A 14023-nucleotide genomic window follows, 5' to 3' on the forward strand; every position below is an offset into this window, starting at 1 on the left:
AAGCGGCTCGGAAAATGGTGGATGGATGGTCCATATACCTGTGCAAGAGGGCGGAGTTAGACAAGCCGATGTGCACTGATTGGTCGCCGAGTAATTCGCATGGGAAATGGAACCTGAACCCCTTTCACACTCTCTGTCAAAGCCGACTCTTTCCCAGTTTTTCTGCCTGAATGGCAACAACAGGGACAACAAAATCCGAGGATTTGGACACTTTGAAGTTAAACAATCGCTCTAAACAATTAATCAATTATCAAAATAGTTGTCGAGTGATCGATAAATTTTGACACCTCTAACGCTGTCCCACAACTATTTTATACCTCACACCAGAGGTCAGCTAATTATGTGATTGCGTGTCTGTTGCGGAAAGCATAATAATTGTCTACATTGAGGAATTAAAACATGTTTCCTGGACAGAGTTAACATCACAGGAGAGAAACCCACTCTTTGGTCAAAATAAAGATAAATAGAAAACTATAATAATAATAATTAAGTTTATATAGAACCATTCAAGGGACAAAAGTACGCTTAACAGTAACTTATGGGGCTAAATAAATGTATATATGTGTGTGTATTACAAATATACTCTATATAACTAAATAAATCATACAACATTAATGAACTTATAATAAATAGTTAACATAAATGTACTATTAACCTCCTGAGACCCTGCATACTCATGTGAGGACATTCCATTTCTGTCTCTCAGACCAATGATACTTCATTTTCTTAAAGTTTGACCTATGAGCCACATTTGGGGGCACTGCCCCCACCATCTTGTGGTCATATCACAACATTACACCCATTTCAGTGGAAAATAAAATGGCGGCAATATCTGCAAAAGACAATTGAGAAAGGTAAAACCCTAATCAAAAATGTCAGAATGAAATGAGTGTATTTCTCTACAATAGCATCTCTCGCTTGATATGACATTCAAATTTGACACATTTTAGTGACATCTGCAAAGTAAAACAATCAATCTTATGTACTTGTTGGAGGACATTGGGACTATGTAACGGTATTGTTTGTGCCATGTGGTTAGCTAAATTTGTGATGATTTAGTTGAATTTATACCTGTAATTAGTTCCTTCAAGTGGTACATCTGCTTATACATAATATACAGAAAGGTTTGCGAGTGTGAAGAGACAAATTTCAGGGTGTAAATGATTATTTGCAAAATGAGCGAAGTGATTGGCTGCCACTGGGTTATGTGGAGCAGCACATTGACTGCCATTAGTAACACAATGTCACGTGATCGGTTCGTCTATCTGAAAGTGGTCATCGATCTTCACGATTAGGAACATCTACAAATTGTGGAAAGTGACTCCTTTCAGCAATCGTACATTCAAAGGGTCTCAGTAGACCAACAGATGATCCCATTTACATGGGCACATACATTCTGGCAGTAAGTGCCACTCAAGCCGAATGCAGTGGGAATGATGAATTTTGTGCTGGCATCAGTAGATGGAATAGTGCTAGACTTCGAAGTCTACCAAGGTTCAAAGACACTAGCTTTGTAGGGGCAGGGTTCAGAAGGATTGGGTTTAGGAACACTAGTCATCAAACGTCTGTCTGAAACTCTGACTGCTGGCACTAAAGTGTATTGTGACCACTTCTTCATCAGCACACGAGCTATAGATCACATGCTGAAAAACGAGGTGTACCTTACTGGTACAGTGATGAAGAACCGGGTCTCTCAAGCAATGAAAAAGCTACCAGATGACAAAACCCAGAAACAGAAAGGCAGAGGTTCCTCAGCCACAGTAACCAGGGCAGATGGAAAAGCGTGCATTGTCAAGTGGCATAACAATCAGCCAGTTTTGTGGTTCTCCACTGTTCATGCTGCACACCCAGAAGACACCTGCCAGCGGTGGTCCAAGAAAGAAAAAAAGATGTGTTGTGCGCGAGTATAACTCAAAGATGGGAAGAGTTGACTTGTCAGATAGGATGATAAGCTACTACCGAATGAGTGTGGGAACAAAAAAAGTGGACCATTCGCATGCTAATGCACTTCACAGACCTTGCTCTTGTCAACAGCTGACTACTGTATCACAGAGATAGGAAATTGGTAGCCCATGGAAGGTCATCATGGGCCCTGTATAATCGCGATAGAAATCTGCTGACTAAAGAAATTAACATTGCAAAGAGGAACCATGCAGCAAAGTTGGAAAAACGGTTTAGCGCTAACGACTCTAAATCAGTCTGGCATGCATTCCAATCGCTGACTAATTACAAGCAACGATCCCCCCAAGCTGAGAACAATAACACAGTAGCCAACGACTTGAATACCTTCTACTGCAGATTTGAAAAGGACACTTTCACACCCCACACCCACCCAGCCACACCACCGACCACAATCACACCTCTGACTTCTGCGTTGACCATCCACGAACAGGATGTGAGACGCATCTTCAAACAACAAAAGATTAACAAAGTGGCAGGCCCAGACCATGTCTCCCCATCCTGCCTCAAAGTCTGTGCGGACCAGGTCGCTCCAGTCTTCACTCAGATCTTCAATAGATCTCTGGAACTGTGCGAAGTACCATCCTGTTTCAAACACTCCACCATCATTCCAGTCCCCAAGAAACCTACAATCTCGGGTCTAAATGACTACAGGCCTGTCGTCTTTACATCTGTGGTCATGAAGTCCTTCGAAAATCTCGTGCTGGACCACCTCAAGAGCGTCACAGGTCCCCTGCTGGACCCCCTGCAGTTTGCCTACCGAGCGAACGGATGATGCAGTCAACATGGGACTGCACTTCATCCTAGAACACCTCAACAGTGCACGGACCTACGCGAGGATCCTGTTCGTGGACTTCAGCTCAGCGTTCAACACCATCATCCCTGAACTCCTTTCATCCAAGCCTCTCCAGCTCAGTGTCTCACCTGCCATCTACAGCTTCCTGACGGGCAGGACACAGCAGGTGAGGCTGGGGGAGGCCACCTCATCCACACCGGGGCGCCCCAAGGTTGTGTCCTCTCCCGCTGCTCTTCTATCTCTACACAAACAACTGCACCTCAATGCACCCGGCTGTCAAACTCCTGATGTTTGCAGATGACACCACTGTCATCGGCTCATCAAGGATGATGACGAGTCTGCATATCGACAGGACGTGGAGCGGCTGGAGCTGTGGTGCGGCCGACTGAACCTAGAGCTGAACACGCTCAAGACTGTAGAGATGATCGTGGACTTCAGGAGGCATCCTTCGCCACAACTGCCCCTCACGTTGTCCAGCCGCCTCGTGTCAACCGTCGAGACCTTCAAGTTCCTGGGAATCACAGTTTCTCAGTACCTGAAGTGGACGACCAACATCAACTCCGCCCTCAAAAAGGCCCAGCAGAGGATGTACTTCCTGCGGCTTCTGAGAAAGCACGGCCTGCCACAGGAGCTGCTGAGGCAGTTCTACACAGCGATCATTGAATCAGTCCTGTGTTCTTCCATCACAGTCTCATTTGGTGCTGCTACAAAAAAGGACAAACTCCGACTGCAACGGACAATCAAAACCGCTGAAAGGATTGTCGGTACCCCCCTACCCACCCTTGAGGACTTGCACGCTGCCAGAACTAAGACAAGGGCGTGCAAAACCCTCTCGGACCCTCCACATCCCGGTCACCATCTCTTCCAGCTCCTTCCCTCAGGTCGGCGCTACCGATCAATGCAAATTAGTACTAGCAAACATTCCAAAAGCTTCTTCCCTCTTCCAATCAACTTCTTAAACACCTAACCTACAATTCCATTATAACATGCTGGCAATTTTTTGACTTGCATTTGTTGTCACATTTCTGTGGGGCCAATTATACATTACTCGTGCACTCATTGTAGTAGTCTCGCCACGCTGCACTATTGGCATATCTGTTGTTGACCAATACTAGCCACTCATGCCAGAGTAGCATCTGCTCCATTTGCACACTGATTGAGGAGTATCTGCAACATTTGCACAATCAACATTGTCCCAGATTATCACACTACTCGCTTGATGTCTCGGCGCCCTTTGCACAATGCATTGAACCGGACTATTGCACTATTGCTAGAGGACTCTGCATCTTTTTGCACAATTGTCAGGGGAAAAAAAGTACCGGCATTACCTGATAACTAGCAACCCTTTATTGCTTAGTGACTGTTTTTTCTCAATGTCTTTATGTCTCAAAAGTGTTCTCTGTCAATTGACTGTCTGTTGTCATACTAGAGCGGCTCCAATTACCGGAGGCAAATTCCTTGTGTGTGTTTTGGACATACTTGGCAAATAAAGATGATTCTGATTCTGATGAAGTTTCGGATGGTAGAGGCTCAGGTATTCCTCGACAAGGGTGACGCCATTCAAAAAGATGCTCATGTTGCAGATGCAGAGAATGACAATGGACACCTTCCACCACCAGGCAAAAGATCTCGGGTCACTCCAGTCCTCCACGAGGCTGCTCTGGGAAGTCTTGTGTGCGAAGCTAAAATTTTGTATGTACACCAATTGGACTGTTCCAAACAGCAAATATGTTTATTTTTTGTTATGAGAAGCCAACTGTCCACATATAAGGACATAATTTTCTGCAAAAACCATTTCCTGTACAAAGACCAAGTTTAGTTATTATACTTATTAGGTCTTACTTATCCCAAATAGCAAGCGGAAATACAAAATGCACACATGACAAAAGCTCGGGTCTCAGGAGGTTAACATAAATTAGTATTCTAAAATATTACAAACCCCTATATTTCCTATTCATCTTGCATGATATCATCTGTTCTTTCCAGTGTGGATTCTCCTCGTTCTCATAGAAGAGGGCCTCGCTCTAGCACAGAGAACTAAAGGTAAGCGTGACAAAAAATATGATTAGAAGCTCCATTCTAATCTATTTACTGTCATCTATATTCTTCGTAAAGACTCCCTTAGCGACAATGGCGTCCAGAGCCCGAACCATAACGATTGCGGCACGTGGGTGCGCAACATCAATGGCGGCGTGTTCACGTCGCCAAAGTACCCTGACACGTACCCGCCCAACAAGGAGTGCGTCTACATCCTGGAAGGTGAGACAGGTGCATTGTGGGTAGCCATCCAATCTACAGAACTGAGCTTGAGTGCTCGTTCCCTCCACTGAGGATATTTGGAGTTATGAAGAGAGAAGCCGTTCAATTTTTGGTGCTAAAAATATTTGTTTGTTGCTCAGATTTTACTACATTACGTGAAATTAAATGTTTTTTTGTGATTAAAAATATTCAAATAAACGAGGGACAATCTGAAAAATTATATAGTTGCAACAAAGTCATTATGTTGGGGCTAAATAAAATCTTAATGTTAATGATAACATTGCGAGGGGCTTTTACAACATTTTTTGAAATTACTTTTTCAGTGATTAAATATCCAAATAAAGGAATATGGGTGCCAAACCAAAAAACATACATTTATTATTAAGTCATGAAGAGATGAGGACATTTTAAACTGAGAGTCGTTAAAGGTAAGAGAGTTAAGTCATAATGTTCCGCAAAGAAACATATGCAAATCAAATCGTACTATGTACGAGTAAAAATGACTAATGTTGCACCAATGTATTTCAACTTAAGGGAATTAAGTGAGTACTATTGCATTTTTAAAAAAGTTTTGAAAATGGTCCGAATATTACGGAAATAAAACAATCAATTTGGGGTGAAAAAACAGTTGAAAATCATCATGTTATGCCAAAAATTTACTCATAAACATAAACTATTATATATAGAATATATATATTATATAAAATAAACTATTATGATGAGAAAGAACAACAATAATGTTATGAGAGAAAAAAGTCTTAACGTTCCACAGAGAAAATCTAAAGTTATGAGAATTAAGTTGCCTGAAGTTTGGCGAAAACAAAGCTTAAGCTGTCTAAACTGCTGTAATGCAACCATAACAAAGTTGTAATCTTACGAGGAAAATGTTGGCAATGTTACGCAAAACAAAATGTTAAGTATGAGCATAAGAACACAACATTATGTAAATGAAATAATGTTGTAAGGGAAAAAAAAAAACTTAATGTTAAAACATAGTTGTGAAAATCATCATTATTTTACCTGAATGTTGTAAAGTTCTAGAAAAATGGTAAATTCATGAGTATACAGTCGTAATGTCATGAGGAAAAGGTTGTACTGTTTCAAAAGCAAAATCCAACATGATGAAAATTTACCTAATTTTACCAGAAGAAAATTGTAATGTACTTCGGAAAAAAGGTACATTTATGAGAATAAAGTCTTAGGGCTCTATTTGTGTGATGACTTTAAATTAAGTGTGGCCACATGTTCACATGTGTGAAGCCGTAATTTTACCAGGATAAAGCCGTAGTATCACAAGAAAAATGTATGTCACTTATGTTATGCCAAAAACAATAAAAAGGAAGTCATAATGTGGACGAGAAGAAGAAATTTTTTTTGTGAAACTCATCATCATCCTACCAGAACTCATTTGTAATAATATGAGAACTCAAGCATAACATTATGCCACGCAGGTTAGTTAAGGGAACTGAGTTGTCGTGTTACAGGGGAAAACAATGTTATCTAATGCCAAAAAAAACATACATATGACCCGAATAATGTTGTAATCTTAGGTTGGGAAAAAACTAATAATAATAACATGAGGGGGAAAAGTCTTGATAATTCCAGAATATATAATACAATTATGAATAAATGTAATCATTTGGGGGAAAAAATCGTTTTACAAGAAAAAGTTTTAAATTTTCAAGCATAAAATCATAAAATTCTGAGTAAAAACGTGTAATTAAAAACAATCTGTCATTTTATGATGAAGAAAAAAGTATTGATTATTCGGGAATAAATCATACACTTATGAGTAAAAAAAATGTCAAATAAATGAAATGTTGTACTATTACAAGCAAAATAAAATCCTGATTGTATAGAATCTTAAAATCTGTGTTGCATGCAGCAGCTCAATTTTGCTGCTCATTTTTCCACGCACGAGATGGTGACGTCACCCGGAAGACGTTCCTTTCCTTCCCGTCCACACATGGCTCATTACTCCCCCCAGTAGGCCGAAAAAGGCATTACAGTTACTAATCTTGTCTTCATCCGACTGATGGATGCTCTCATTGGCTGTTATTTTCACAAATGGACTGACCTATTAAGAGTGATGCACAAATGATTGCAGATGGGATTCACTCCCCCACAGGCCCTTGCCACCCTTCCAGCGGTTAGGGGAGCAACCGGAGGTCCGGCGCAATGGCGTCATCAGCCACACAGTCACGACGTCATGTTGGCGAGGAAGAGGAGGGGGAAAAAAGTCATCCAGGGGGACCGGTGTACGTTGCGCTGCTGTGGCCGCTTATGCTGCGCCCCTCGGCGGCCACAGCACCGCGCTGTCCCGCTTGATTTCAACAGAGGCAAACCAGAGGGGAAATTGTCCCAGTGGCGTGCTGCTGGTCATTATGCCGGCTGAGCGGCTGCCTCTCTGCAGCCCGTGAGAGCGTGCGCATTGCGCGTCGCTGGTGATTCTCTCCCCACTTGAGCCGTAAGAGAAGGCAATTTTTTTTTGAGCATTCATTGACACGCTGTCAGCGTCCGAAAGCTGCAAGAACTTCTCAATGGAAGAATTTAAAGCCTGATTTCACATACGTTGCCATTTTTTTGTTCATTCACTCATGGTTCTTGATCCTTAGGGCATTTTGAGAAGCATGCCAAAGATTATTAAGATACGTGGGAACTGTTTTAAAATGTCTCCTTTCAACAGAAACTGAGTCCCGGTGAAGCCAAAGAAAACAAGCCGACTGACCACTTAATAATCTCATGTTCAAGTTCCCAAAACGTAATGAATTTGTTCCGGGTGGTGCTCTAACATGACCGTTCATGTCCATGACCAAACAGCTCTGCCCAGGCAGAGGATCCAGCTTGTGTTTGACAAGAATTACTACATCGAGCCGTCTTTCGAGTGCCGCTTCGACCACATCGAGATCCGCGACGGGCCCTTCGGCTTCTCGCCGCTAATCGACCGGGTGTGTGGAGGCAAGACCCCGGCACTAGTCACCTCCACCGGACGCTTCATGTGGATCAAGTTCACCAGCGATGAGGAGCTGGAGGGCCTCGGATTCCGCATCAAGTACACGTTTGTTGCAGGTCAGAACATACAACAACTGCAACTTTGCAATACTTCCTCTTTGCAGTGGTGATGGATAGGCTGACAGATGAGGTTAGACTGGAGTCCTCGTGCCCCATGATGTCCGCAGATGACATTGTGATCTGCAGTGAAAGCAGGGAGCAGGTGGAGGAACAGTTAGAAAGGTGGAGGCATGCACTGGAAAGGAGAGGAATAAAGATTAGTCAAAGTAAGACAATAATAGTAATATATATGGGTGGAGGGGGAAGAGTGAGGCTGCAGCGAGAAGAGATAGCGAGGGTGGAGGACTTGAAATACTTGGGCTCAACAGTCCAGAGCAATGGTGAGTGTTGTAAGGAAGTGAAGAAACGAGTTCAAGCAGGTTGGAACGGGTGGAGGAAGGTGTCAGGTGTGTTATGTGACAGAAGAGTCTCTGCTAGGATGAAAGGCAAAGTTTATGAGACAGTGGTGAGGCCAGCCATGATGTACGGATTAGAGACAGTGGCACTGAAGAGACAACAGGAAGCCGAGCTGGAGGTGGCAGAAATTAAGATGTTGAGGTTCGCTCTCGGAGTGACCAGGTTGGATAAAATTGGAAATGAGCTCATCCGAGGGACAGCCAAGGTTAGATGTTTTGGAGACAAAGTTAGAGAGAGCAGACTTGGATGATTTGGACACATCCAGAGGAGAGAGAGTGAGTATATTGGTAGAAGGATGATGAGAATGGAGCTGTTTACAGTATTTTGTTGTTGTGTTTTCAGACCCTGACTTCCATCTGCATGTGGGCGGATTATTAAACCCAATCCCGGGTAAGCTCCTCAATGCTTTTGATTTGGAAATAAAAGGATGCCACAAGGACGTCCTCATCATCCTCTTCTCTTCCTCCTCCTCCTGGTCGTTCTCCAGACTGTCAGTTTGAGGTGGGCGGCTTTGATGGGATCATTCGCTCCAGTCAGGTGGACGAAGCCAAGCGGGTGAAGCCCGGAGACGCCCTGGACTGCATCTGGACCATCAGGGCCCCCCCTCAGTCCAAGGTCCGTACGCACATCGGTAATGTGGCTTTCCACAGTAATCATCAGTAGGACTGCATCTAGTAATGGGATCCAGGGCCACTGCCCACCCCGAACCTGTCTGTCCATGAAACGATCGGGTGTGGGTACATATGTAAGTCGCCAGCAGTTATCACCTGCAGCTCATACTGGATTTAATCACATCGTCTGTTGCCACACTGGCCAAGTGACTGCTGCAGTCACCCAGGGCTCGCACAGAGACGTCTCCATTCGAAAAATTGTTGCGCCGCATTTCAAGGGAATGAGAGGAGCCACTTAGATTGGTAGCAAATGAAGTGGGCTGTGTCCACGCCCACAATGGCGCAGACATCAGCGCAGCATATGCGCTCGGGTACACTGGTCTATGAAATTACCAACACCGAGTCGAGCCCGCCTCCATGAAAAGAGAGCCCATAATGGAAGTGTCTGTACATTGACACATAATAACAAAATCTGTCTGATGCAGGGTGATTTTCCTTTAAACATTAATGACTTCGCATCTCTTACATTTGGTAGGTTTTCATTTTTTAAATTCACTTACATGTGACAGGATGTAAAAAATGACAACCGTGACTCACGGGCGAGACTTGTGCCGCTGCCGCCACCCCCAGATTAAATGAGTCACGGGCTGGCCTCCGCCACAACATGGCGACGACACAAATTCATGCACATCTGATTAAGTTACATGAGTGGTCACACGCCATGTTTGTCATGTTTATGCGTGGGCTCCGAATGGCTGTTGGCGCGTCATTGTGAGTTCATTTATGTACCCATCATCATGGAATCATTGTCATTCATTATATAAGAATCTTATCTACTGCTGATATTAGTTGTAAATAATGTGCCCTAGATTACATCCACACACATAATATGCACATCATACGGTGGCCAACAAAGGCAAATGCGCTGCAAACGGGAATCTGGAAATGCAGGAATGACACAAAACCAAAAAACGCACAAGCACTTAAACAAATGTAAAGAAAAAATGCTGCAATATAAAAATCCTTCAATCACAGAAAACAACTGCAGGGAAAAATGCTGCAAACTCAACGAAACACACAAATCCCAAAACAAGTGCAAGAGAAATGCGGCACGTTCACGCCAAACAAAGGAAGTCTGCCAGGGCACTAGGGGGTGTGACCTCCAGGACGGACCAGTCCTGTGAGACCAAGGAATGCCTTTCACAGATACTACATAGAAAAGCCAGTGTCCTGTAGCACCCCAACTAACCAACCTGCCTACGTGGCGGCCAAGTTGGGGAGGTCGTCGTTCCCATAGAAGGCAATGCATGGACACTGAAATTAGCCGTAACTTGCTAATTTCTCAACCGATTTTCACGAGGGTTACTGTTTTGTCAACGCCAAAGCGTATGCTATCAATACACAACATTTGATAAAAAGCAACAACAACAAAATTATATGTGAAACAGACTCCCAGTTCCCTTGTCGTAATTGTATGCCGTTCAACCGTATGCCCCAAAATGTGCCGTCATCCTTGGTCTTTTGGTTTTCTCACTGTCCACACACGTGGAATGTGCTGACGACTTTGACCTCCCTAGTTTAGCGTCACCTTCGGCATGGAGCTCAAAATGGGTGTGTCGTATCTACCTACTGTATACATACAGTACCTGTGGTGCCTGCCTCGGGTCTCACAGGACTGGTCCGTCCCAGAGGTCGCGTGATGGGCGTCGCCTAGTGGTCTGGAGGCATTGCAGCATTTTTCTTTTGCTGTTTTTTTTTTTTTTTTGTGATTGCAGCATTTTTATCTTGCAGCATTTTTCTTATGCAGTAGTTTTATTTGTTTGAGTGTTTTTCATCTGGTGTCATTCCTGCTATGCAGCATATGTGTCATGGTTTGTCTCAAATGTTTTTTGGACTAGACCCAAAAGCAGACGGAGGCGGAGGAAGCAGTTGGTAATGGTTTATTTGGGATAAGCACGATGTCACACACAGAGGATTAAAATGATGGTACTCAAGGGCCCGCGGTGCTACAAAAGACAGTACAAATAATAACATCAATATAAAAACCTAAATAAAACTATGGTATATACAGTATAAAAAGTATTAATTGAATGTGCAAATATCAAAGATCAGGTGACGTGTGCAACATAGTCAAGGTCAGAGAACCAAGGCAAATAAGAAATAATAATAAATTAGATGACAAAACACCAATGGTGCTAAAGTGGCTGGTGCAACCCTGAGTCTGGTGTTTGTCTGTGTGTATTGATGTGTGTGTGTGTGTGTGTGTGTGTGTGAGTGTTGGTGCATGTGCATGTGCATGTATGTGGGGCGTCAGAGTTCAGAGTTCATGTGGGCAGAGGCCAGAAGGGACAGAGTGGGCAGAGAGATCAGATTCCTGCCAGCCTGATGACTAAAACTACAGTGTGGGAGCGAGAATACTCTGGCACCGGATCCTTGGGTCAGGCAGGCTTAAATAGAGGCAGTGATTGGTGCTGATTGGGAACAGGTGAGGAGGTGGTAATTATAAATTACTGGTAAGAGAGAGAGAGGAGTGGAGACAGCCTTGAGCAGAGATACATGAAATGTGGGATGGATCTTGAGAGATTGGGGAAGCTTCAACTGTACAGAGGTGGGACTGATGATTTGGTGATCAGAAAAGGTCCAATGAAATGTGGCGTGAGCTTACGTGATTCGGTTTGGAGAGGGAGGTCACGGGAGGAGAGCCACACCATCTGACCCACCTTGTATTCCGGTGTTGGAGAGCGATGAAGATCCACCAACCGCTTGTTTCTTTCAACCGACCGATTGAAGGCTGCCCTGGCGTCCTTCCAAATAGTTTGGATCCGCCACAGGTGCTCCACCACCAACGGGACCGCCACATGATGTTCCTGTTCCTTAAACGGAGGGGGTTGGAAACCATAGCATGCCATGAAGGGAGACATACGTGTGGCAGAGCTGGTGAGTTGTGGGCATATTTGACCCACAGGAGAAAGGTGCTCCAGGAGGCAGGATTGCGTGCGGTAATGCAGCAAAGATCGGACTCCAGATTTTGGTAATACCGTAAAGTTTGAACACGTGAAGGACTAGAAGGTTAGCGGTATCGAATGCAGAGGGTAACTTAGGAAGGGGTACGTAGTGGACACACTTGGAGAAACGATCTATTACGATAAGAATGACAGTGTTATCTTCAGAGGGGGGTTGGCCGTTGACAAAGTCCAAAGCAATGTTGGACCAGGGGCAGCTCGGGATGGATGCAGTAGACCAGCTGGGGGAAGATGCAAAGTTTTTCCTCAGGCACAGACGGAGCAGGCTAGGACGAACTCACAAGTATATTTAGCCACACTGGGCCACCAGAAGTGTTGTTTGATGAATTGGATGGTTTGGGTGATTCTGGGATAACAGGTGAGCTGGGATTTATGTGCCCACTGAACAACTTCAGAGCGGGCTGAATCGGGCACGAAGAGCCGTTCCGTAGGTCCGGTCTTGTGGTCAGGTTGGGTTCTTTGAGCCTTCTTAACCACTTGTTCGATCTTCCAGGTGGCAGCCCAAACAAAGCAGGAGGATGGAAAGATGAGATGCGGTTCAACATAGCTGCAGGGGGGGTGAATAGAGGCGAGAGATGGCGTCAGGCTTGCTGTTATGAGACCCAGGGCGGAAGGAGAGACTGAAGTTGATTCGGCTGAGGAACAAGGGCTACCAAGCCTGCCGGGGATTAAGGCGCTTAGCAGAGCGGAGGTTCTTGTGGTCTTTCTACATGATGAAAGGAGTTCCGGTACCCTCCAGCCAGTGCCTCCATTCCTCCAGAGCCCAAACGATGGCCAGCAGCTCATGATTTCCAATGTCGTAATTACGTTCGGATGGTGACAGGCGACGGGAGAAGAAGGCACAGGCATGTAGTTTCTGGGTTTTGGGATCCCACTGGGAGTGGACGGCCCCAGCTCCAGTGTCTGAGGCGTCAACCTCGACAAAGAACTGGAGGGAGGGGTCAGAGTGTCTCAGGATGGGGCTCTGGTGAATAGTTCTTTCAGCCGTTTAAAGGGTTGGGATGCAGCCAGGGTCCAATGAAATGGGGAGTTGGTGAAAGTGAGACTGGTGAGAGGAACGGCCACTTTACTGTAGTCCTGAATGAATCTGCGCTAAAGGTTTCCGAAACCTAGGAAACGTTGCAGCTCTTTGCAAGTGGAGGGAATGGGGCAGTTGACGACTGCTTGGATTTTTGCCGGGTGAGGTTGTAGTTGTCCCTTGGCAATGATGTATCCCAGAAAGTGTACAGAGGGGAGGTGGAATTCACACTTTTCGGGTTTCACAAACAGGCGGTTCTCGAGTTGGTGCTGAAGGGCTTGGCGGACATGTTGACGATGTTCTACCAGTGAGCGGGAAAAGTTGAGGATGTCGTCTAAGTAGACAAAGACAAACCGGGTCAGCATATCACGGAGAATGCCGTTGATGAATGTTTGAAAAACTGCGGGGGCGTTGGTTAATCCAAAGGGCATGACCAGATATTCGAAGGAGGAGTGCCGAATAAGTCCAGAGGCAAAGGAGTCATGGATATAGTGTTCCATAGCACTATTTTCAGAACGGGAAAGGTTAAAGAGGCGGCTGGAGGGGGAGAGGGGCTCCCGGCAGTAGGTCAATGGCGTAGTCATCGGGGCGGTGGGGGGGAAGAGAGATGGCAAGATCCTGACTGAAAACAGGGGAGAGGCCGATTGGAGTAACTGGTGGCTAAGGTTTGCTTGAGGTCGGGACGGCCGAAAGAAGACAGTGGGAGTGGCAGAAGTGACTCCAACCAGTGATTGACAGGTGGGATCAATCTATGGCAGGGTTGTGTTTGTTGAGCCAAGGGATACCATGAGTCTGGAGTCTCCGGGGAGGGAATGACAAACAGCTGGAGGGTTTCATTGTGATTTCCTGTGATGAGAAGGGTGAGCGGTGCCGTCTGGTGGTGGGTAAC

At 44.9% G+C, this 14023-nt stretch overlaps 1 protein-coding gene across 1 annotated transcript in view; it reads left to right on the forward strand.

Moving 5' to 3' along the window:
- The window catches only part of LOC133398618 (neuropilin and tolloid-like protein 2), a 31404-nt gene that overhangs the window by 4580 nt on the left and 12801 nt on the right, over positions 1–14023 (forward strand). Inside the window, exons 3-7 of the mRNA XM_061670004.1 lie at positions 4742–4798; positions 4871–5014; positions 7835–8083; positions 8825–8872; positions 8970–9097. Of these exons, the coding sequence (XP_061525988.1) occupies positions 4742–4798; positions 4871–5014; positions 7835–8083; positions 8825–8872; positions 8970–9097 (626 nt within the window). The remainder of the gene's footprint in view (positions 1–4741; positions 4799–4870; positions 5015–7834; positions 8084–8824; positions 8873–8969; positions 9098–14023) is intronic.

The sequence above is a fragment of the Phycodurus eques genome, chromosome 2 (assembly GCF_024500275.1).
Source record: "Phycodurus eques isolate BA_2022a chromosome 2, UOR_Pequ_1.1, whole genome shotgun sequence".
Classification (NCBI taxonomy): domain Eukaryota; kingdom Metazoa; phylum Chordata; class Actinopteri; order Syngnathiformes; family Syngnathidae; genus Phycodurus; species Phycodurus eques.